Source organism: Panthera uncia, chromosome F2 (assembly GCF_023721935.1).
Source record: "Panthera uncia isolate 11264 chromosome F2, Puncia_PCG_1.0, whole genome shotgun sequence".
In the NCBI taxonomy this organism is placed as follows: domain Eukaryota; kingdom Metazoa; phylum Chordata; class Mammalia; order Carnivora; family Felidae; genus Panthera; species Panthera uncia.
Window position 1 is genome coordinate 42,105,048 of NC_064812.1, and position 18,068 is coordinate 42,123,115.

Consider the following 18,068-nt stretch of genomic DNA (forward strand, 5'->3'; position numbering starts at 1 on the left):
TGCATCTCTTTCACAGAATCCTGTTACGGCTCTCTTGACATTAATGTCATGCTTTGCAAACCTCATTTGACAATTTTTTACCAACTACAAAGGGATACCCCTTTGGGTATGGCAAAGGTACCCCTTTTCTTCAGGCTTTTTAACCAGAGTAACCCAATTTAAATTGCCAAGGCCCTCAGAAAGCATTGCTTGCCCATGCATGGCCATGCTCAAGTACCTGGATCAAAACCAAGCCAACCCTTCTCTGATATTTCGCTGGTATCTTCCTTTGGTTGTTGTGTGGGTTCTGGATCCACAGAGAAGGCAGCATCAGTGCTAGGACAGACCTCCTGTGGGCCTTGCAAGAAGCAGAAGTAACCAGTGGTCAGAGGAGCTGACTGAAGATAACTTCTCCCTCTTTGTCCTCCTTAGTTTTTCATGGTTTGTAGCTGAATACATGGGAATGGCAGAGAACTAATTGTAGGAAAAAAAGAACAAGCAAAAGCTTCCTGTCTGGTAACTTCTATTGGCTTTGCAGGTTGACCACTAAAATGCTCTGTAAGAGGACATGGCACTTCCACAGACTTAAGGGTCAAAGTGTTCTTATCTAACTGACTCCAACTATTTAGAAAAGAAGCACGTCCAGTGTCCAGTATACCCTACTGCTGGAAGAACAAAGTCATGATTAGCCAGATTTAACGGATAGGGTCCCTGTTTTAGTACCTCCCAATATAGGGCTTTTATGGGTGTCTTTCACCCCTATAGTCACAAAGCTATTGGATCTTTGATGTCTAATTTCCTTCAACTGACTTTTGAGTGTGTGATATGAAGTTCAGACTCATCACGGTGGTTTCCTTTTCCTTTCTACATCAGGTCTCCACCCTGGATGCTTATGGAGCCACAGTGGAGGGCCCAGTTCCCATCACCATAGAAGTGAAGGACATCAATGACAATCGACCCACGTTTCTCCAGCCAAACTATGAAGGCTCAGTAAGACAGAATTCTCGTCCAGGTAAAAGGCAGGAGTCTGGAGATATTTATGGAAAGGTAGAAGAATAGCAGGCAGGAGGAGCAGATTTGTATGGCTAACAGCTGCGGCTATCACTCATTGAGCACTTCCTGTCATATTTAAATTTCACAACAGTCATCTAGGAGTTAGTTTATTATCTCCATTGCTCTAAGACATGGTTCTCAGCTTTGGCACTACTGACATCTTGGACCTGATAATTCTCTTTTTTTCAGGGGCTGTTCTGTGCATGTTAGGATGTTTAGCAGCATCCCTGCCATCTACTCACCAGATGCTGTTAGCAACCCCTCTCCCCAAGCTGTGACAATAAAGATGCCTTCAGACATTGCCAAATGTCACCCGGGGGACAAAATCTCTCCAGTTGAGAACTATGATTCTAGAATGAGCTTTAGAACACCTTAGAGCTGGGAGCACCTGGGTGACTCAGTTGGTTGAGCATCTGACTCCTGGTTTTGGCTCGGGTCATGAGTTCATGGTTCGTGGGTTCAAGCCCCATGTTGGGTTCTGCACTGGCAGTGCAGGAGCCTGCTTGGGACTCTCTCTCTGCCCCTTTCTGTCTACCCCTCCTCCACTTGCTCTCTGTCTCTCTCTAAATAAATAAATAAATAAATAAATAAATAAATAAATAAACAAACTATATAAAAAAAGAATACCTTAGAGCTCTAAGACACTCAAGAATACTCTAGGGAAGTGAGCTCAGTCTCTTACATTCTCCCAGAAATCTACACGCTTATGGTCACTGCTGGCTCCCAGTTCTTTTTCTTCTCTTACTTGCAACTCCTGCTTACAGTCCATCCCTTCACTATGCTTCTACCCTTCATTTACATTAAAGCCCCTCATCAAGGCATTATTGAAGATTTGGGGAGATGAAGGAGCATTATATCATAATATGAATATGAAGAAAACAAATGTGAATATTAGACTTCTGAGTTTTCATAAAGACTCTTGGCCATTTCCACCAACTCAATGTCAAGTTTCCCTCTGTGTTACTTAATCTTGTATCTCCTTCTTCAGTGCCACTTCTAGTAACTCAGGAAGAACATTTCTTCCACTTTATCATGTGCAGCAATTTCACTTTCTGTCCCTGAGACCACAACCAAAGACTCACTTATGAATTCTGCTAAATAAGAATCTTCTTTTTTTTTAATTAAAATTTTTTTAATGTTTTATTTATTTTTGAGACAGAGAGAGACAGAGCATGAGCAGGGGAGGGACAGAGAGAGAGGGAGACACAGAATCGGAAACAGGCTCCAGGCTCTGAGCTGTCAGCACAGAGCCCGACGCGGGGCTTGAACCCACAAACTGTGAGATCATGACCTGAGCCAAAGCCGGACGCTTAACCAACTGAGCCACCCCGGCACCCCAAGAATCTTCTAAGTCTTACCCTTTCTCTCTTCACCAATAGGGTCTTCTAGATCAGTGGTTCCCAACATTTTTGGTCTCAGGGCTCCTGTGTTCTTTTAAAAATTATTAACAACTCCAAAAATCTTTTGAATATGTGGATTATATCCAGTGATGTGCTGGTAAATGTTTAATAGCTATCTTTCTGAGGGGAGAAGCCCTGATTTGTAACATTTTCCAATTTCTGTGGTATAAATACTCCCAACATGGCTTATTTTAAGGTACCAGTGGTGTTAATAATTGGTTCACAAAGTTTCTGGAAATTCAACCATTGGCTTTCAAGAGCTGGCTCTAGGACATCACTGATTATCAATATTTACCATATTAGAAATTTAAAAAATTAATTCATTGTAAGTAATAATAAACATTTTAATGAAAATAACTTTTTAAGGACAAAAGGAATTATTAAGAATAGCTTTGTTTTAATCTTTGCACATCTTTTTAATAACTGGATTAATTAACTGAAAGCAGTTGGATTCTTGTGTCCTTTTCTGCACCCATTCTGTTGCTATAGGCTGTTTTAGTTGAAGCATATGAAGAAAAACTGGCCCCACACAGATACACAGTTGAAGAAGGGAGGAGTATTGTAATAGCATCCTCAGATAACTGTGGATATTCTTTGATACTACACCAGAACTCAACAAGTGGTGGTTTCTTAAAGGCTGGTGACAATGTGAAATCTGAAACTATACCAAAGCCTTTTTTTTGATACTCCTTTATGCTAAAATCCATCAAATTATCTTGTGCTTGACTGGATCTTTTACATGTGCATGACTCCATCAAACCTAAAATAATCTCAAAGACCCCTACAAGTCCCTGGACCATATTTCAAGAAACCCCATCCTAGGGGAAGGAAGCAGAGTAAAGATTTATTTCCCCACTGGTATAAATTATGGTACCTTCTGCCATCCTATCTCTGCCTCTTAGAAGATAAAAGTGGCTATGGTTGGTTTGGATTTCAATTAACATATTTTTCTTCTCTGGATATGTTTTGTTAAACAGGAAAACCCTTCATGTATGTCAATGCTACAGACCTGGATGACCCAACTACTCCCAATGGTCAGCTTATTTATGAAATTATCATCCAGCTTCCCAAGGTCAATGATGTCATGTACTTTCAGATCAACAACAAAACAGGGGCAATTTCCCTTACCCTAGAAGGTAAGTCAAATGATGCCCTCATAAGACTGAGTCAGGAAGAGGGACGTAGATCTGTGTTACCCTTGGAGACATTTCCTTTTCTCTTCTCTCCTACTTCTCATAGGATCTCGGGAATTGGATCCCATTAAGAATCCTTCCTACAGACTGGTGGTCTCAGTGAAGGACATGGGAGGCCAGAATGATCATTCCTTCAGTGACAGCACATCTGTGAACATTATGGTGAAGGAGAATATTTGGAAAGCACCAGAGCCTGTGGAGATTGTAGAAAACTCAACTGATCCTCACCCCATCAAAATCACTCAGGTAGTGCCCAAGGAATGTCTCCAGACTACGAGATAACTTTTTTTTTTAGTTTATTTATTTATTTTTGAGAGGGAGAGGGAGAGAGGGAGAGAGAGAGAGCACAAGCAAGGGACACAGACACAGACATGGACACAGAATCTGAAGCAGGCTCCAGGCTCTGAGCTGTCAGCGCAAAGCCTGACACAGGGCTTGAACCCACAAACTGCGAGATCATGACTTGAGCCAAAGTCGGATGCTCAACCAACTGAGCCACCCAGGCACCCCTCAAGACAATGAGATAAATGGCCTCACTTTGTAGAGGCCCTCTGTCATGGTCTTCACTGATATATTTATTGGGTACATTTTTACATAGCATAATTATAAAACAAACTAAATAGACAAAGTCTCTGGCCCTGAGTCTCTGGAGTTTATTAGTTTATTATCATGGATAAACCCTGGACTTTACCAACTTGGATTCAGATACACACACATACACACACATACACAAGCTTTAAAAAAGAATTGTACTCACCTTCCCTTCCAAGTAGATACTACTAATATACATGATTTGAATAGGAGTTGCAAATATTTTTGAAAGACTGCTTCTTATTCTTGTGAGAAAATCTCTATCCAATAGACTCATCCCATCAGAGACTGAGGGACAGACACAGGACTGGCTAAGAGTAGGAGTCAAGTAGGCAACCTGTACTCTTGGAGACCACCCTCCTGCGACTCCATCTCCTATATGTGCCTCTACTCTTCATTCAAATGTCCCCCTTCTTCCCACTTCTGTGGTTGGTGCTCTTACCCTGGGTCCCCTCCTACCTTAGATCCTGGAAATCCACCTTCAGGTCCACCCAGATCTGATATTTTCTGTAAGATCAGGGGGTTCCTTGACGTGAAAACTGTGGGTTAGTGAAAGAGCACTAGATTTTGAAGCAGATAACCAAAACCACATGCCTCCTCCATTATTTTAATGACTGATCATGAATAAGCCATTTAACTCCTCTGAGCCCCAGCTCCTCTTCAATAAAATGGGGATAATAATACCTCTCTTGTTGTTGTGAAGAGTAACTCAGCAATAGTATTTGTGAACATGGATAAAAGGTTTTAATATTATGAGTCTCAGTCTGTAGTTCCCCTAAGATATTTTTCTGAATGATGTTGTTAGGGGTCCTGGATTGGCCCATCCCATCATACCTATTGTCAATCTTAAAAGGATTTTTATTTATTGAAATATTGAATTAATGAACTTCACCTTCGGGGTGAAAAAAAGAATGAAAGCAAGAGATATTCTGCTTTATCAGCTAAGAAAATGTGTCAGGACTCACAGCCATGCAAATTTCAGACTTGGGGCCTTTACTAAAGTCTTATTTATTATGTAGGTTATCCCCACAAGGACTTAGAAATGCTAAAAAGAGCACACGTGTTTGTTTGTTCTCAGGGCTGTCAATGTAAAGAAATTCGAGGTGCTGCACCTAATACCCAGGCCTGGGGAAAGTGCTTTGGGTGTCTTGAGACCCAGGAAGAAGAGTAGAGGGAAAAGCTCAAGAGAAAAGAAGTCAGACTGAATTTTTAGGACACAAGGGGAGCTCTCTTAGAACCAAGAACATGGTCTTTGGCTTGACAGGAGGGTGGTGTTTAAACAGCTAACAAGGGGCAAGGGTGGTTCCTTGATACCCTTCCCAAGCTGGTCTGAGAGAATAGTTTAGTCTGGAAATTTCTCATAGCCATAGAGAAATTTCTCATAGCCATAGACATTGTGCCCTGGTTTCCTCACTTATAAAATGGGTATAATAGTCTCTACCTCTCCACCTCATGGGGCTCTTTGAAAATTTAATGAAATCGTACATAAGAGTGTTTAGAATTGTGTCTGGCATGTGGCAGATCCTCTGTAGGTGTTATTATAAGTATTAGAATGTCAGAGAGGCCAGGCTGTGTCTCTAGCAAGTTGACTGATCTTACCATTCAGTTTATTTTTTGCCAAGTTGTTTACGAACAACACTAGGAGTTGGCAGTTATTCTTGTCTTTGGAGTCTCTAAGACTAAATATTTAGGGGATGAATGTGCTTTATTTATGTACTATTTGTCTTACTTAAATAATGGCATGGAGAAGAGTTTAGAGTGTCTCCTACTGCTTTTATCATCGCCATTGTTGAGTTTCAGAAACTTGTCCTATGTCATGGATTTGTTCTCAGATAGTACCAGCTGCAAAGTACATTTTGTTTCTTGAACTAATGTTTCATGGATATGAAGTCTCCATGGTCAGACCTCCAAAGGAGCAACCCACAAATTCTTTAAAGATTCACAAAGACCTGCTTTAGAGAAGAAAAACACCCCTGTGTGCTTTTTTTGAGCAATGTAACTTGGTAAAACAAGAAAACAAAAGGCTTAATTTTGGTTGAGTATGAAGTAGTTCTAGGAAAACACAAACATAAAAACAAGATCGTCAGAAATTTCAAATTGAAAACCGGAAAATTGTTTATCCCTTTCTGGTTCTCTTGGTCCTGATATATCTTTTCTCGCAATTCACTCTGGGCCCTGTAGGTGCAGTGGAATGAGCCAGGTGCACAATACTCCTTAGTTGAAAAGGAGAAGCTGTCAACTTTACCGTTTTCAATTGACCAGGAAGGAAGTATTTATGTGACTCAGCCCTTGGACCGTGAAGAAAAGGATTCGGTGAGTAAGTCTGGGAGGAGTTTCACAGATAGCAAGACGGAGTCCAGTGCCTACGGACAACTAAACGCAGAATCGATTTTACATAAAAACAACAACGACAACCAGAACCCCAAACCGTGTTCTGGACCCCAGTATATTATTTCTCTCAAAGACATGAGAGCACACCCACAGATCCAACTCATTTCATTTTTTCTCGTCTTCCAGCTCTAAGTAAATTGAAAATAAAGGGGTAAATCCAAGCTGTTTCCTCTGCCTTTTAAAGGGGATGATGGAGGAGTTCTGTCTTAACACTGATCTTCCTGTTGTAGTATGTTTTTTATGCCGTGGCAAAGGATGAGATGGGAAAACCGCTTGCCTTCCCACTGCAAATTCGTGTAAAAGTGAAAGACATTAATGATAATCCACCTACATGTCCATCTGCGGTGACCGTATTTGAGGTCCAGGAGAATGAAGATATAGGTAAGAAAAGAGAGCTGTTCGAAGCTGTGTAACTCTTCACCATATATTACCTCTGTAAGCCCTTTCTCCTCTCTACCAGGTGGTGGGTGGGCAGGTAAGCCTGGTCGGGGATCGGTTGTCCATGTCTACACAGCGCAGAGATTGAATACACTTTGGACTCCCATAGGTACAGTATTTTGGCTCAAACGTATGTGGGTGGTGCTCCGAAACTGGAGCTTTTATGACTACGACCACCACTATATTGCTACTACTACTACCCATTTACTACTACCAACTACCCCTATTATCCTAACCATTTATGGATGCCAGGATCCTGTATACATATATAAGGTTATCTCATGTACAAGGTTGTCCCATCAATTCTTATTTGCCCTTCTGACAATCTGATAAAATCTCGTCAAACTTGCTAAATGATTTAAATGATCATTTACATCCAATGTCAGATACCTTACAATAAGTAAGCACTACGAATGCAAGTTGGCTTTTGACCCTTGAGTCTCCCTCTCTAGGAATCAAATAATTGTTCAGGAAGATGGTAGATGAAGCTCAAGTCCTACCTATTTTTGTCCTTTCGTTCTCAATTTGCTTTGTTTCTTTTCACTGTGTTGAATGATAGCTTTGGTTTTGTACAGAGGACAACTGCTAGGAGAACATTATGATGTCTGGGAGGTTTTTTTTAGCTTTATTTATTTTTAGAGAGGAAGAGAAAGAGCACATGCATGGGAGGGGCAGGGAAAGAGGTGGAGAGAATCCCAAGCAGGCTCTGTGCTGTCAGCATGGAACCCAATGCGGAGCTCAAATTCACAAACCACAAGATCATGACCTGAGCTGAAACCAAGAGTTGGATGCTTAACTGACTGAGCCACCCCGGTACCCCTGATTTCTGGGAGTTTTAGGACTTCCCTGGATTTGGCACAATGCTTGTCTATTACCCCATGGTAATGAGCCCATTGGTTGAACAGGCTGGCATTTCTTTCTTCTTTCTTTCTTTCTTTCTTTCTTTCTTTCTTTCTTTCCTTTTCTTTTCTTTTTCTTCCTTTCTTTCTTCCTTTCTTTTTAATTTTATTTTTTTAATTTATATCCAAATTAGTTAGCATCTAGTGCAACAATGATTTCAGGAGTAGATTCCTTAATGTCCCTTACCCATTTAGCCCATCCCCCCCTCCCCCAACCCATCCAGTAACCCTCGGTTTGTTCTCCATATTTAAGAGTCTCTTATGTTTTTTCCTCCTCCCTGTTTTTATATTATTTTTGCTCCCCTTCCCTTATGTTCATCTGTTCTGTGTCTTAAAATCCTCATATGAGTGAAGTCATATGATATTTATCTTTCTCTGACTGACTAATTTCACTTAGCATAATACCCTCTAGTTTCATCCACATAGTTGCAAATGGCAATATTTCATTCTTTTTGATTGCTGAGTAATACTCCATTGCATATATGTACCACATCTTCTTTATCCACTCATCCATCAATGGACATTTGGGCTCTTTCCATACTTTGGTTATTGTTGATAATGCTGCCATAAACATTCGGGTGCCTGTGTCTCTTCAAAACAGCACACCTGTATCCCTTGGATAAATACCTAGTAGTGCAATTGCTGGGTCATAGGGTAGTTCTATGTTTAATTTTTTGAGGAACCTCCACTGTTTTCCAGAGTGACTGCACCAGTTTGCATTCCCACTAGCAGTGCAAAAGAGATCCTCTTTCTCGGCATCCTTGCCAAAATCTGTTGTTGCCTGAGTTGTTAATGTTAGCCATTCTGACAGATGTAAGGTGGTATCTCATTGTGGTTTTGATTTGTATTTCCCTAAAAGATACTTTCTTTAAATTTTATTTATTGAAATAAAATTGTTGTTGCCTGAGTTGTTAATGTTAGCCATTCTGACAGGTGTAAGGTTGTATCTCGTGGTGGTTTTGATTTGTATTTCCCTGATGATGAGTGATGTTGAGCAGTTTTTCATGTGTCAGTTGGCCATCTGGATGTCTTCTTTGGAGAAGTGTCTATTCATGTCTTTTGCCCGTTTCTTCACTAGATTATTTGTTTTTTGGGTGTTGAGTTTGATAAGTTCTGTATAGATTTTGGATACTAACCCTTTATCCAATATGTCGCTTGCAAATATCTTCTCCCATTCCATCAGTTGCCTTTTGATTTTGCTGATTGTTTCCTTTGCTGTGCAGAAGGTTTTTATTTTGATGAAGTCCCAATAGTTCATTTTTGCTTTTGTTTCCCTGCCTCTGGAGAAATGTTGAGTAAGAAGTTGCTGCAGCCGAGGTCAAAGAGGTTTTTGCTTGCTTTCTTCTTGAGGATTTGGATGACTTCTTGTCTTACGTTCAGGTCTTTCATCCATTTTGAGTTTATTTTTGTGTATGGTGTAAGATAGTGGTCCAGGTTCATTTTTCTGCATGTCGCTCTCCAGTTTTCCCAGCACCATTTGCTGAAGAGACCATCTTTATCCCATTGGATATTCTTTCCTGCTTTGTCAAAGATTAGTTGGCCATACGTTTGTGGGTCCATTTGTCGGTTCTCTATTCTGTTCCATTGATCTGAGTGTCTGTTTTTGTGCCACAGGCTGGCATATCTTGAAATGTTTTTGTCTGTTGTTTTGTGCAAGATTAGACTGCCACTCCTAGGGCCTTGCTGTCCTTGTAAGCAGACCCTTCTATACCTTGTGGACCTTCTTACCATTTTCTTTTGATCTCTCTACTCTTCTTGCTGCACATTTTTGGCACAGTGGGTGCCGTTCTGGCAGCTTGATGAGTACTGCCCCTGTGGCTTATTTGCTCAATACTCATAGTTTTGTTTTGTTTTTTTTCTTTTCTTGCTGTCAGGAGTCCTATATAGATTAACCTATTGTCTGCGTGTTCTGCTCAGGTCCTCTTTTTTTCATTTATTCTAATTCTTGCTGCAGTAGGAAGGGTTAAATGACAGCTTGAAGGATTTTAGTTAATTATAAGGAAGAATCTTCCAACAGTGACAGTTGTGTAAGAATGAAGTGTATTACAATAGCCAAGAAATACTTGTGGCATCGCCCTTTTTGAAAACCTCCCAAGTTTCTGGTCTGTGATGCTAAATGAAGGCAGAGGATCTTTGAAGAATTTTCCAGATGATCACTCAAGTTTCTTTGTTTAGGGCCTAACATTTAGTGTATTAGTTGTCTATTGCTACATAACAAATGTCTCCCAAACTTCACAGTTTCAAACAAATGTTTATTATATCAAAGTTTCTGTGAGTCAGGAATCAGAGTGTAGCTCAGTTGGGTACCTTTGATTCAGAGGGGAAGCTTGGGTGTGGGGGGCAGTGAGAGCTCGAAAAATGGTGACCAGATGAAAGCCAGTATTTTTATAATCTAATCCCTGAGGTGCCATCCATCATTTTACCATATTCCATTCATTAGAAGTGAGTCACTAGGCCCAACCCACATTCAAGAGGTGGGGGTTACACCAGGGCATTAATATGGGAGAGGTCATTGGGAACAATTTTAAAAGCTGCCTACCTTTGGGAAGAGGATAGTACTAGCTTTCTGAGACTGGTGAAGAACTCATTGTTGGTAGAATAAACTGTTCAGGGGCCCAGGGGATATTTGCTTCTCTAAAGGTGAGAATTTATTTTGTAGCTATATTTCACAAGGTGTCAAACAGTGGATGTAATGGGCCAGGAATTCTTATAAATCAGCACAGATTGAGTCTGTTCTCTATATTTAGCGTAAACAAAGATTTGGTATCTTTAGTGTCTTTTATTAGCCAAAATCTCGTAGGACTCATGTCCCCAAGTTTTAGCAATGCCAATATTAATTCTGAAATCCCACTCGTTACCAAGTTCTCGTAAAAGTATCTCGTAAAAGGCCCACCTCCCTGCCCCACCGGCCTCAACTATTTCTGAGTGCCCCAAGAGATGCTGTATATACCTCTGAATCAATTCAGGCTGCCACCTGCTCCTGGCCTTTGTCACTCAGAGACAAGTAAAAGGGCCCTCCTTTTACTTCTGGCCCACCCAAAACGTTCTCTGCTCCCACTAAGTAGCATCCTCTACTGGAATTTCCCCAGTCACTGATGTTGATAGTCCTCATGGTGACTCTGACAGCTGGAATTTTCCTGTGGGGCGGGAGAAGAACAGTGTCCTCTGTGTTACACTTACTTGCTGAGAGGAAAGGTCCAAGGCAGGGCTGCTCAGACCACAAAGGATCACAGAATTTAGTGAGATACTCTTTCATTCCAACACACATATTTTTAAGGGCAGATGTATGCCACAAAGGTGACTTGGTTATAATGAAATCAGAAATAGCAGCTACTGCCATATTAGATAAATATTTGCCTATGCCCTGTAGATCATAATGCCCCCTCCCCAGCCCATGAGACATATCTACATGTGTCTGGTTCCATTATAGACAAAACATACATACTTCTCTACCTCTCCTGTCAAAAAAAAAAAAAAATCTCTAAATTTCCATGTAAGTCAGTTGATTCAGATTGATTGGGGAAGGGGTGAAACTTAACTCCACAACTGGGATGTATTCAAATTTTAGCCCCAAGGTGGAACTTTTACTGCATGTTGAGAAACCCACAGTTCTCATTTCACAGAGCAAGATGATCCAGAACCTATTAGAACTCACTCAGAACTAGAGGGAGCAGTGAGTCATAGCCTCTGACTTCTGGAACTCCCTGGACCAAAACACTCACCAGCATAAAATACATGGGGCTATAAACTGCACCAAGGTGGGGGATGTGTGTCTGTTCTTTGCCCTGTGTTATCTTTGGGGTGGGGTCAGTCTCTGCAACCAATGCATAAAGTTGCTTAGAAGCAAGCCACAGTTGACTCAGCCTTGTTTCGTTATACCATTTGTCTTGTCTATTAGTGTCCAAGGGGGGGCCATAACAAATGACCACAAAGTTGGTGCCTTCAAACAACAGAAATGTATTCTCTCACAGTTCTGGAGGCTAGAAGTCTAAAATCAAGGTGCCAGCCATGAGAGAATTCTTTCTTGACTCTTCTAGCTTCTGGTGGTTCCTGGCATTCCTTGACTGCTTAAGGCATCACTCTAGTCTTTGCCTCCTCCTTCACGTGGCCACCTCCTCTGTGTGTGTCTTGTGTCTTCTCCTTCTAATAAGAACAGCAATCACTGGATTTAGCCTACTCTAAATTCAGGATGATTTCATCTCAAGATCCTTAACTAATTACATCTGCAAAGACTCTATTTCCAAATAAGGTCACATTTGAGGTTTCAGGTGGACATGAATTTTTGTAGGACACTATTTGTTATGGGCTGAATTGTGTCCCCCCCTAAAACGCATATGGTGAAATCCTCAGTATGTCAAAGGGGAAATATTATTTAGAACTAGGTTCGTTAAAGAGGTAGTTAAATTGAAATGCTTCCATTAGTGTGGGTCTTAATCTAATATGAATGGTGTCATTCTAAGAAGAGAAAATCTGGACTCGGACATGTACAGAGGACTGGCCATGTGAAGACATGGGAAGACGGCCATCTGGAAACCAAGGAGAGAAGTCTTAGAACCAACCAACCCTGCTAACTTCTTGATCTCAGATCTTTAGCCTTCAGAAACTGTGAGAAAGTAAAGTTCTGTTGCTAAATCTATCCAACCTGTGGTACTTTGTTATGCTGGCCCTGTCAGACTAATATACTGCTCGATGTACTACACTATGGAAAGAGTGAGAGGAACCAAATAAATCTAAGAACTTTAGTCTGCTACTCAAAGTTATTTACAGCACTTTCTAGGAAACTGCTTATCCAGTGAAACCCTTTTTAATACAGTAGATTAAATAGAGCCTGTAATGAATGGATTCCCTTTATTCCTTCTCCACAGGTAGCAATATTGGGACTTTTATTGGCCATGACATGGATGAAGAAAATACTGCCAACAGTGTTTTAGTATACAAAATTGTGGATCAAATTCCCAAACTTCCCAAGGAAGGACTCTTCCTGGTCCAAACCTACTCGGGAGTGGTCCAGTTGGCTGGGCAGTCCTTGAAGAAGCAAGACACTCCGCAGTACAATTTGACAATAGAGGTGTCTGACAAAGGTTAGTATCATGTTCACTGTCAAAAGTGAAATACTGTTTTCCTTCCAGTTGCGATTTGTTAAGCTGCTCTAATGCCTGGGTGTATTATAGAATGCCATTTGAGAGTTCTTCCTTCCTTTATAAAACACACATGGAACATAGAGGGAGTTGGCCCAACATGGTAAAGGCCAGAGTTACAGTTCAGGCATCAGAACCATTAGACCACAATACAAACCTAACCTTGAATGGAGGAGAGAAGGAAAGAAGGCTGCTGGGAGTACCATAGAACATTAAGAGTAAAAAAAAGGAAAAAATGAAAAGTTGGCCAAGGTCATTGAGGAGTCCAAGGTTAGCCATCAAAAGAGTCTATGATCTCCTTGAACATGCCTGCCTTGGCATGCCTGCCTTGCTCGGTCACTGGCTGGGGCAGCCCATGGGAAGTGAGGCCTCAGTGCAAACGTGCTGATGGATTTCAAAGCACAGCAGCGGGGCCATTGTCAATTAAGTTCCCTGTTGTTGGAAGTCAGCAAGGCACGTTCTCATGGCTGCTGTGATCACGAACCAGCCTGTTAATTGTATTTTTCTATTCTCCCTTTCAGACTCCAAGGACTCTATTGTATGAAAATGGGGGAGCAATACACTTGGGGGAGTTCTGTTTTCTCTCAGCTTCCAGTTGGCCATGTGACATCACCAGGAGACATTGTTCCTTATTCCCGTACAATTTCAAAGCAAGTGGTTCTTAATCTTTGTCGGTCCCAGGACCCTTTGAAACTCTGATGAAAACGGTGCATTCTCTAAGAAATGCACACATTTTCAGACAAGTGTGCATAGACATACAAAAACACATGTATTCATAGCCAGATTTATTTGAGGGGCACACACACTCCTAGGTTAAGAATCTTTCTTTGAGTTAACTAGCACCGAATGTCACACGACCAATAGTTCAGTAACTGTTGAGCTAGGAGTCATAGATTATATAGGTACAGAGAAGAAGAGAGCATCATTTGACACTACTCTTCACCTTTCCCCCTTTATATGGATATTGATATACTGAAGAGAATTAGGGTTCAATAGGCCTCTACTACAGACTTTTTGGAAGTTAGTAATTTGGCAAATATTGAGGGCCTGATATATGTCTAGCATTATGTTAAGAGGTACAACAGAAGTGAGTATAATAAATCATCCCTTCCTATGATGAATTAACAGTTTCACGCCTTTAGCCATCCATTCTTTTGGCAAATAGTTATTGAGCGCTTACCTTGCATAAGATACCATTCAAGGTACTAAAGATACATAGATGAATAAGACACAGTGTCTGTCCTCAAGGAGCATTTCATGATAAAGGAGATGGACATGTGAATAAATAAATTACAAGAAACATGCACAAGGTAGCCCATGAAGGAAATGAGTGACTCAGTGGAGGGAGAGGGCAGGTAAGGCTTTCTGGAAGGGGTTTCATTGAACTGAGTTTTGAAGGATGAATATGACAAGTTATAAGATAGTGCAGGGCTTATAGAGGAGAAGAAATTCCATCTGCAAATGCATTGAGACCTGAAGCAATTTGAGGCTGCAAGAGCATAAGGTAGAAATCAGATTACAAATTTTCATGTTCGTGAGTACATCTATATAGAAAATGTGGACCAGATCATGAAATATATTTATTCATAAATATATACGTGTGTATGTGTGTTGTTGGAATGAAACATTCAATTGTACACTACTCTAGCCTAGAGACTAGGCTTAATTAACATAGCTTTACATAAAATCCTGGCTCACTGTTGGCCCAACTTGAGGTTTGTGCAGAGCGAGGAGCCAGCAAATTCAGGTCCTGAGACCACCCCTCCTCCACCCTCCCTGCACCAGCCCCGCCCCCCACCACAATGTTAGCTATTCTTGTTGTCTGCAAATATTCCAGGGACTGACCCCAGCTTTAATCAGCATCCATCATTATAGTTCGAATGTTATTATTTCACAAGCCTGGCCTCATGTCCGGTGCTTTGAACACCATTTATGCCTGAGTGCTTGTCAGGATCCTAGCAGCAAACAGTTCCTCAAAAGGAATAACCAAGAAGAATTTAAAGAAGGGGTTATTTGCAAAGGTTGAAGGCAAGGTTAAGGAAAAGCAATGGGAGGTGTGAAGCATAATAGACGGCCTGCCTTCCACGGAGGTGGAGGCGGGGTGGGAAGGGGCAAGGGAAGGGAAAATTCCCGGAAGGAGCAAGACCTGTACTTGTACCTATAGGAGAGGCTGCTGGCAAAGGGGAACTGCCCCTGACTTCTGTCCTCCCACCCCTCCTCCCATCTCCTGTCACTGCTGCCATTGGCAGCACCCAGGGTGTCCGTCATGTAGTTAGTTTCTGAGGTCAGCCTCCCAGGGCACAGAGCAGGGTGAAGGGTGGAGAGCAGACAGAGAGAGCAAAGGGAGCACATGGATTTGAACCCTGGCTCAACCACTAGTTAGTGTGTGACCTCGGTTAGCTTATCTAGCTTTTCTATCCTGCGGTGTCCTCATTCGTGAACTAAATGAGAATGATGATAGTACTTACGTCATGAAATTAGCCTGAAGATGAAATGAGTAATGCTGGTAAAGCACTGATAACAGTGCTGAAGATTTGTGTTGGGATAAGAAGCTCAGTTCTGTTGTTATTGACATTTCATTCATTCATTCATTCATTCATTCGTTCGTTCATTTATATTTAAGAGAGAGAGTACTCTCTAGTGCAAGTGGGGGAGAGGGGCAGAGGAAGAGAGAGAATCCCAAGCAGGCTCCACGCTCAGTGCAGAGCCTGACACGTGGCTCGGTCCCATAACCCTGGGATCATGACTTGAGCCAAAATCAAAAGTTGGATGCTCAACCGACGGAGCCACCCAGGTGCCCAGTTATCAACATTTTATAGAAAAACTAACTGAGGCACAGAGTCCTTGAGTGACACACACCAAGCTCTTACACATCTGGTAAGTGACAGAGTCAGATTTTAACAGTGGGACTCCAGAGCCCTGAGTCTTAGCCATTATACAACATAATATATCATGGCTTAGAACCATGGGGACCCCAGAAAAGAAAGTTGTTCCTCACTCTGGATATTTCCCTGGGCACCCCATTCCCATCTGTATTCTGTGCTCCTCTTGGACCTAGGTTGAACCTGCTCTCTCTGACCAGATATTTGAATAGTCAAACCCACCCTCAAAGCCTGTGTTATTTCCCAAAGGGTTCCATGAGCTACCTCTGACCCCCCTCACCTCCTACAGGCTGGGTAGCCAGGCTTTTTGGAGAGGGCTAACTGTAACACTTCCTCCCTCATTTGGAGGAAAGGGAACAGGCACCCGACTTTCCCACCATAGAGGACAGAGAAGCAGGATGGTAAGTACTGGAAGTGGTCAGAGAAGGAAAGACAGCTAGCTGGGCTACTCAGGGAAGGCTTTCTGGAAAGATAGTTTTGCACTAGGCTTTGAAGGCTACGGTTGGTTGCTTCACAGGAAAAAAACCCAAACTGTCTTGATCAGGACAAGCCTTACTGAGGAGGGGGCATATGTTCCATGTGCCTGGAACGCCCAGAGGAACTTCTTCCAGGGCTTTCTCCAGCCTCCTTTTGGTGACCTGCTTGTGGGTACAGGTGGGGAGCAGAGAATTCTGTTTCCACAAAAACTGCATGTCAGTAGCAGAATTCTGGCTGTGGCTGTCACTTGCCTTGCCAATGTTTTTCTTGCAGATTTCTAATATTAATGCATGATTTCTAACGAAAAATTATTGTCATATGACTTTGCCTTTCAGATTTCAAAACCCTCTGTCACGTGGAGATCAATGTTATTGATATCAATGATCAGATCCCCATCTTTGAAAAATCAGATGTGAGTAGTTTTCATCTGTTTTTTCTTTATTTTGTTCATATTACTTGGCCCTTACTTCTGCGATAAAGACACTGTAAGTAGTTAGGAAAAATTCCAGACTTTAAAGGTAGCTTTAGGCAAACTGGTAACAAACCCAGACACCATCCTCAGTGGAAATCTTCAGGGAACAATAGCATTCACTGTTATAGTATATAACAGCATTTATAAACAGAATTTTATAAACTTCTACCAATGGCTCATTTCTTCCAAGGGCTTGCTTAAAAGCTGCACCCGCAATCTTTGTCAAATGGAATGGAGTTGAATGGCTAATTGCAATTTGTCATTATATATTGTGTGACAAGAAATGGTCTCAGACCAGCATTTTTAGTCAAAAATGTGATGTTTGGAATATTGGCACTTTCCACTCCTTTTGCAATAATTGGGCAAGAGAAAGGAGAAGAAAAACTAACCTCTCGGTTAAGCTCAAGAAGGATGTGCTTAAGACATTTGCAAGAATTACGAAAATTGGTCAGAAAAAGCAGGAGAAAAAGGATCAGTAGAGAACGTCAAGAAAAATACTTCACATATTTTGATTTGGGCTTTAAACTTGGGGTGGTCTTACCACTGCTTCCCTTAAAAGGGATGTCTCTCTTTATTCTAGAGCAGAGGGAAGCCCATTTGACTAGATTGTTGGTCATGTTTGAAGTCAGTTATGGGACGGTCCAGAGCCCTGTGATGATGATCACAAATCAAAATAGGGACAAGGCTGTGACAAAGAAAGGGAATTGATGTATGAGAGGGTTTGGGGCGGCAAGAGGTGTGACTGAATATAACTTGTGTAGCAGGCACTGGGGCTACACAAACATGGGGTAAGGAACCCCTTCCTTCTCAGTCTCCAGGAGCCCTTCCTTGTGTTGTGGTTTCCTTCTGGTCCATCTGGACAGTGCTTTCACACTGAGGACAAGAACACCCTGCTTTGAGAGTTGGAAATACAAAGTGGGCTCTTGAGAGAGTGAGTGGGCTTCTGTCATTGCCCCAGTCCTCCGCCTGGGCCCTGCCTATTACCATCTTTAAGATCATGATGCCGAGAGAGATGATCGGGGGATTTTCAGTGGACATGGTCTAGGCCAGTGAGTAAGAACACAGGCTTTGGAACTGGACAAGCATGGGCTTGAGTCCCAATTCTGTGACTCACTAGCTGTATGCTCTTGGGTGGGGTTTACCCTTCCAATCTTC

The 18,068-nt window shown here is 41.8% G+C and overlaps 1 protein-coding gene across 2 annotated transcripts in view; it reads left to right on the top strand.

Moving 5' to 3' along the window:
• CDH17 (cadherin 17) overlaps positions 1 to 18,068 on the top strand; it is a 58,564-nt gene that overhangs the window by 20,148 nt on the left and 20,348 nt on the right. For both annotated transcript variants that reach the window (XM_049633145.1, XM_049633147.1), the window contains exons 4-10: positions 853 to 991; positions 3,410 to 3,568; positions 3,672 to 3,871; positions 6,398 to 6,529; positions 6,838 to 6,988; positions 12,810 to 13,025; positions 16,777 to 16,853. In XM_049633145.1, coding sequence (XP_049489102.1) covers positions 853 to 991; positions 3,410 to 3,568; positions 3,672 to 3,871; positions 6,398 to 6,529; positions 6,838 to 6,988; positions 12,810 to 13,025; positions 16,777 to 16,853 — 1,074 coding nt within the window. The remainder of the gene's footprint in view (positions 1 to 852; positions 992 to 3,409; positions 3,569 to 3,671; positions 3,872 to 6,397; positions 6,530 to 6,837; positions 6,989 to 12,809; positions 13,026 to 16,776; positions 16,854 to 18,068) is intronic.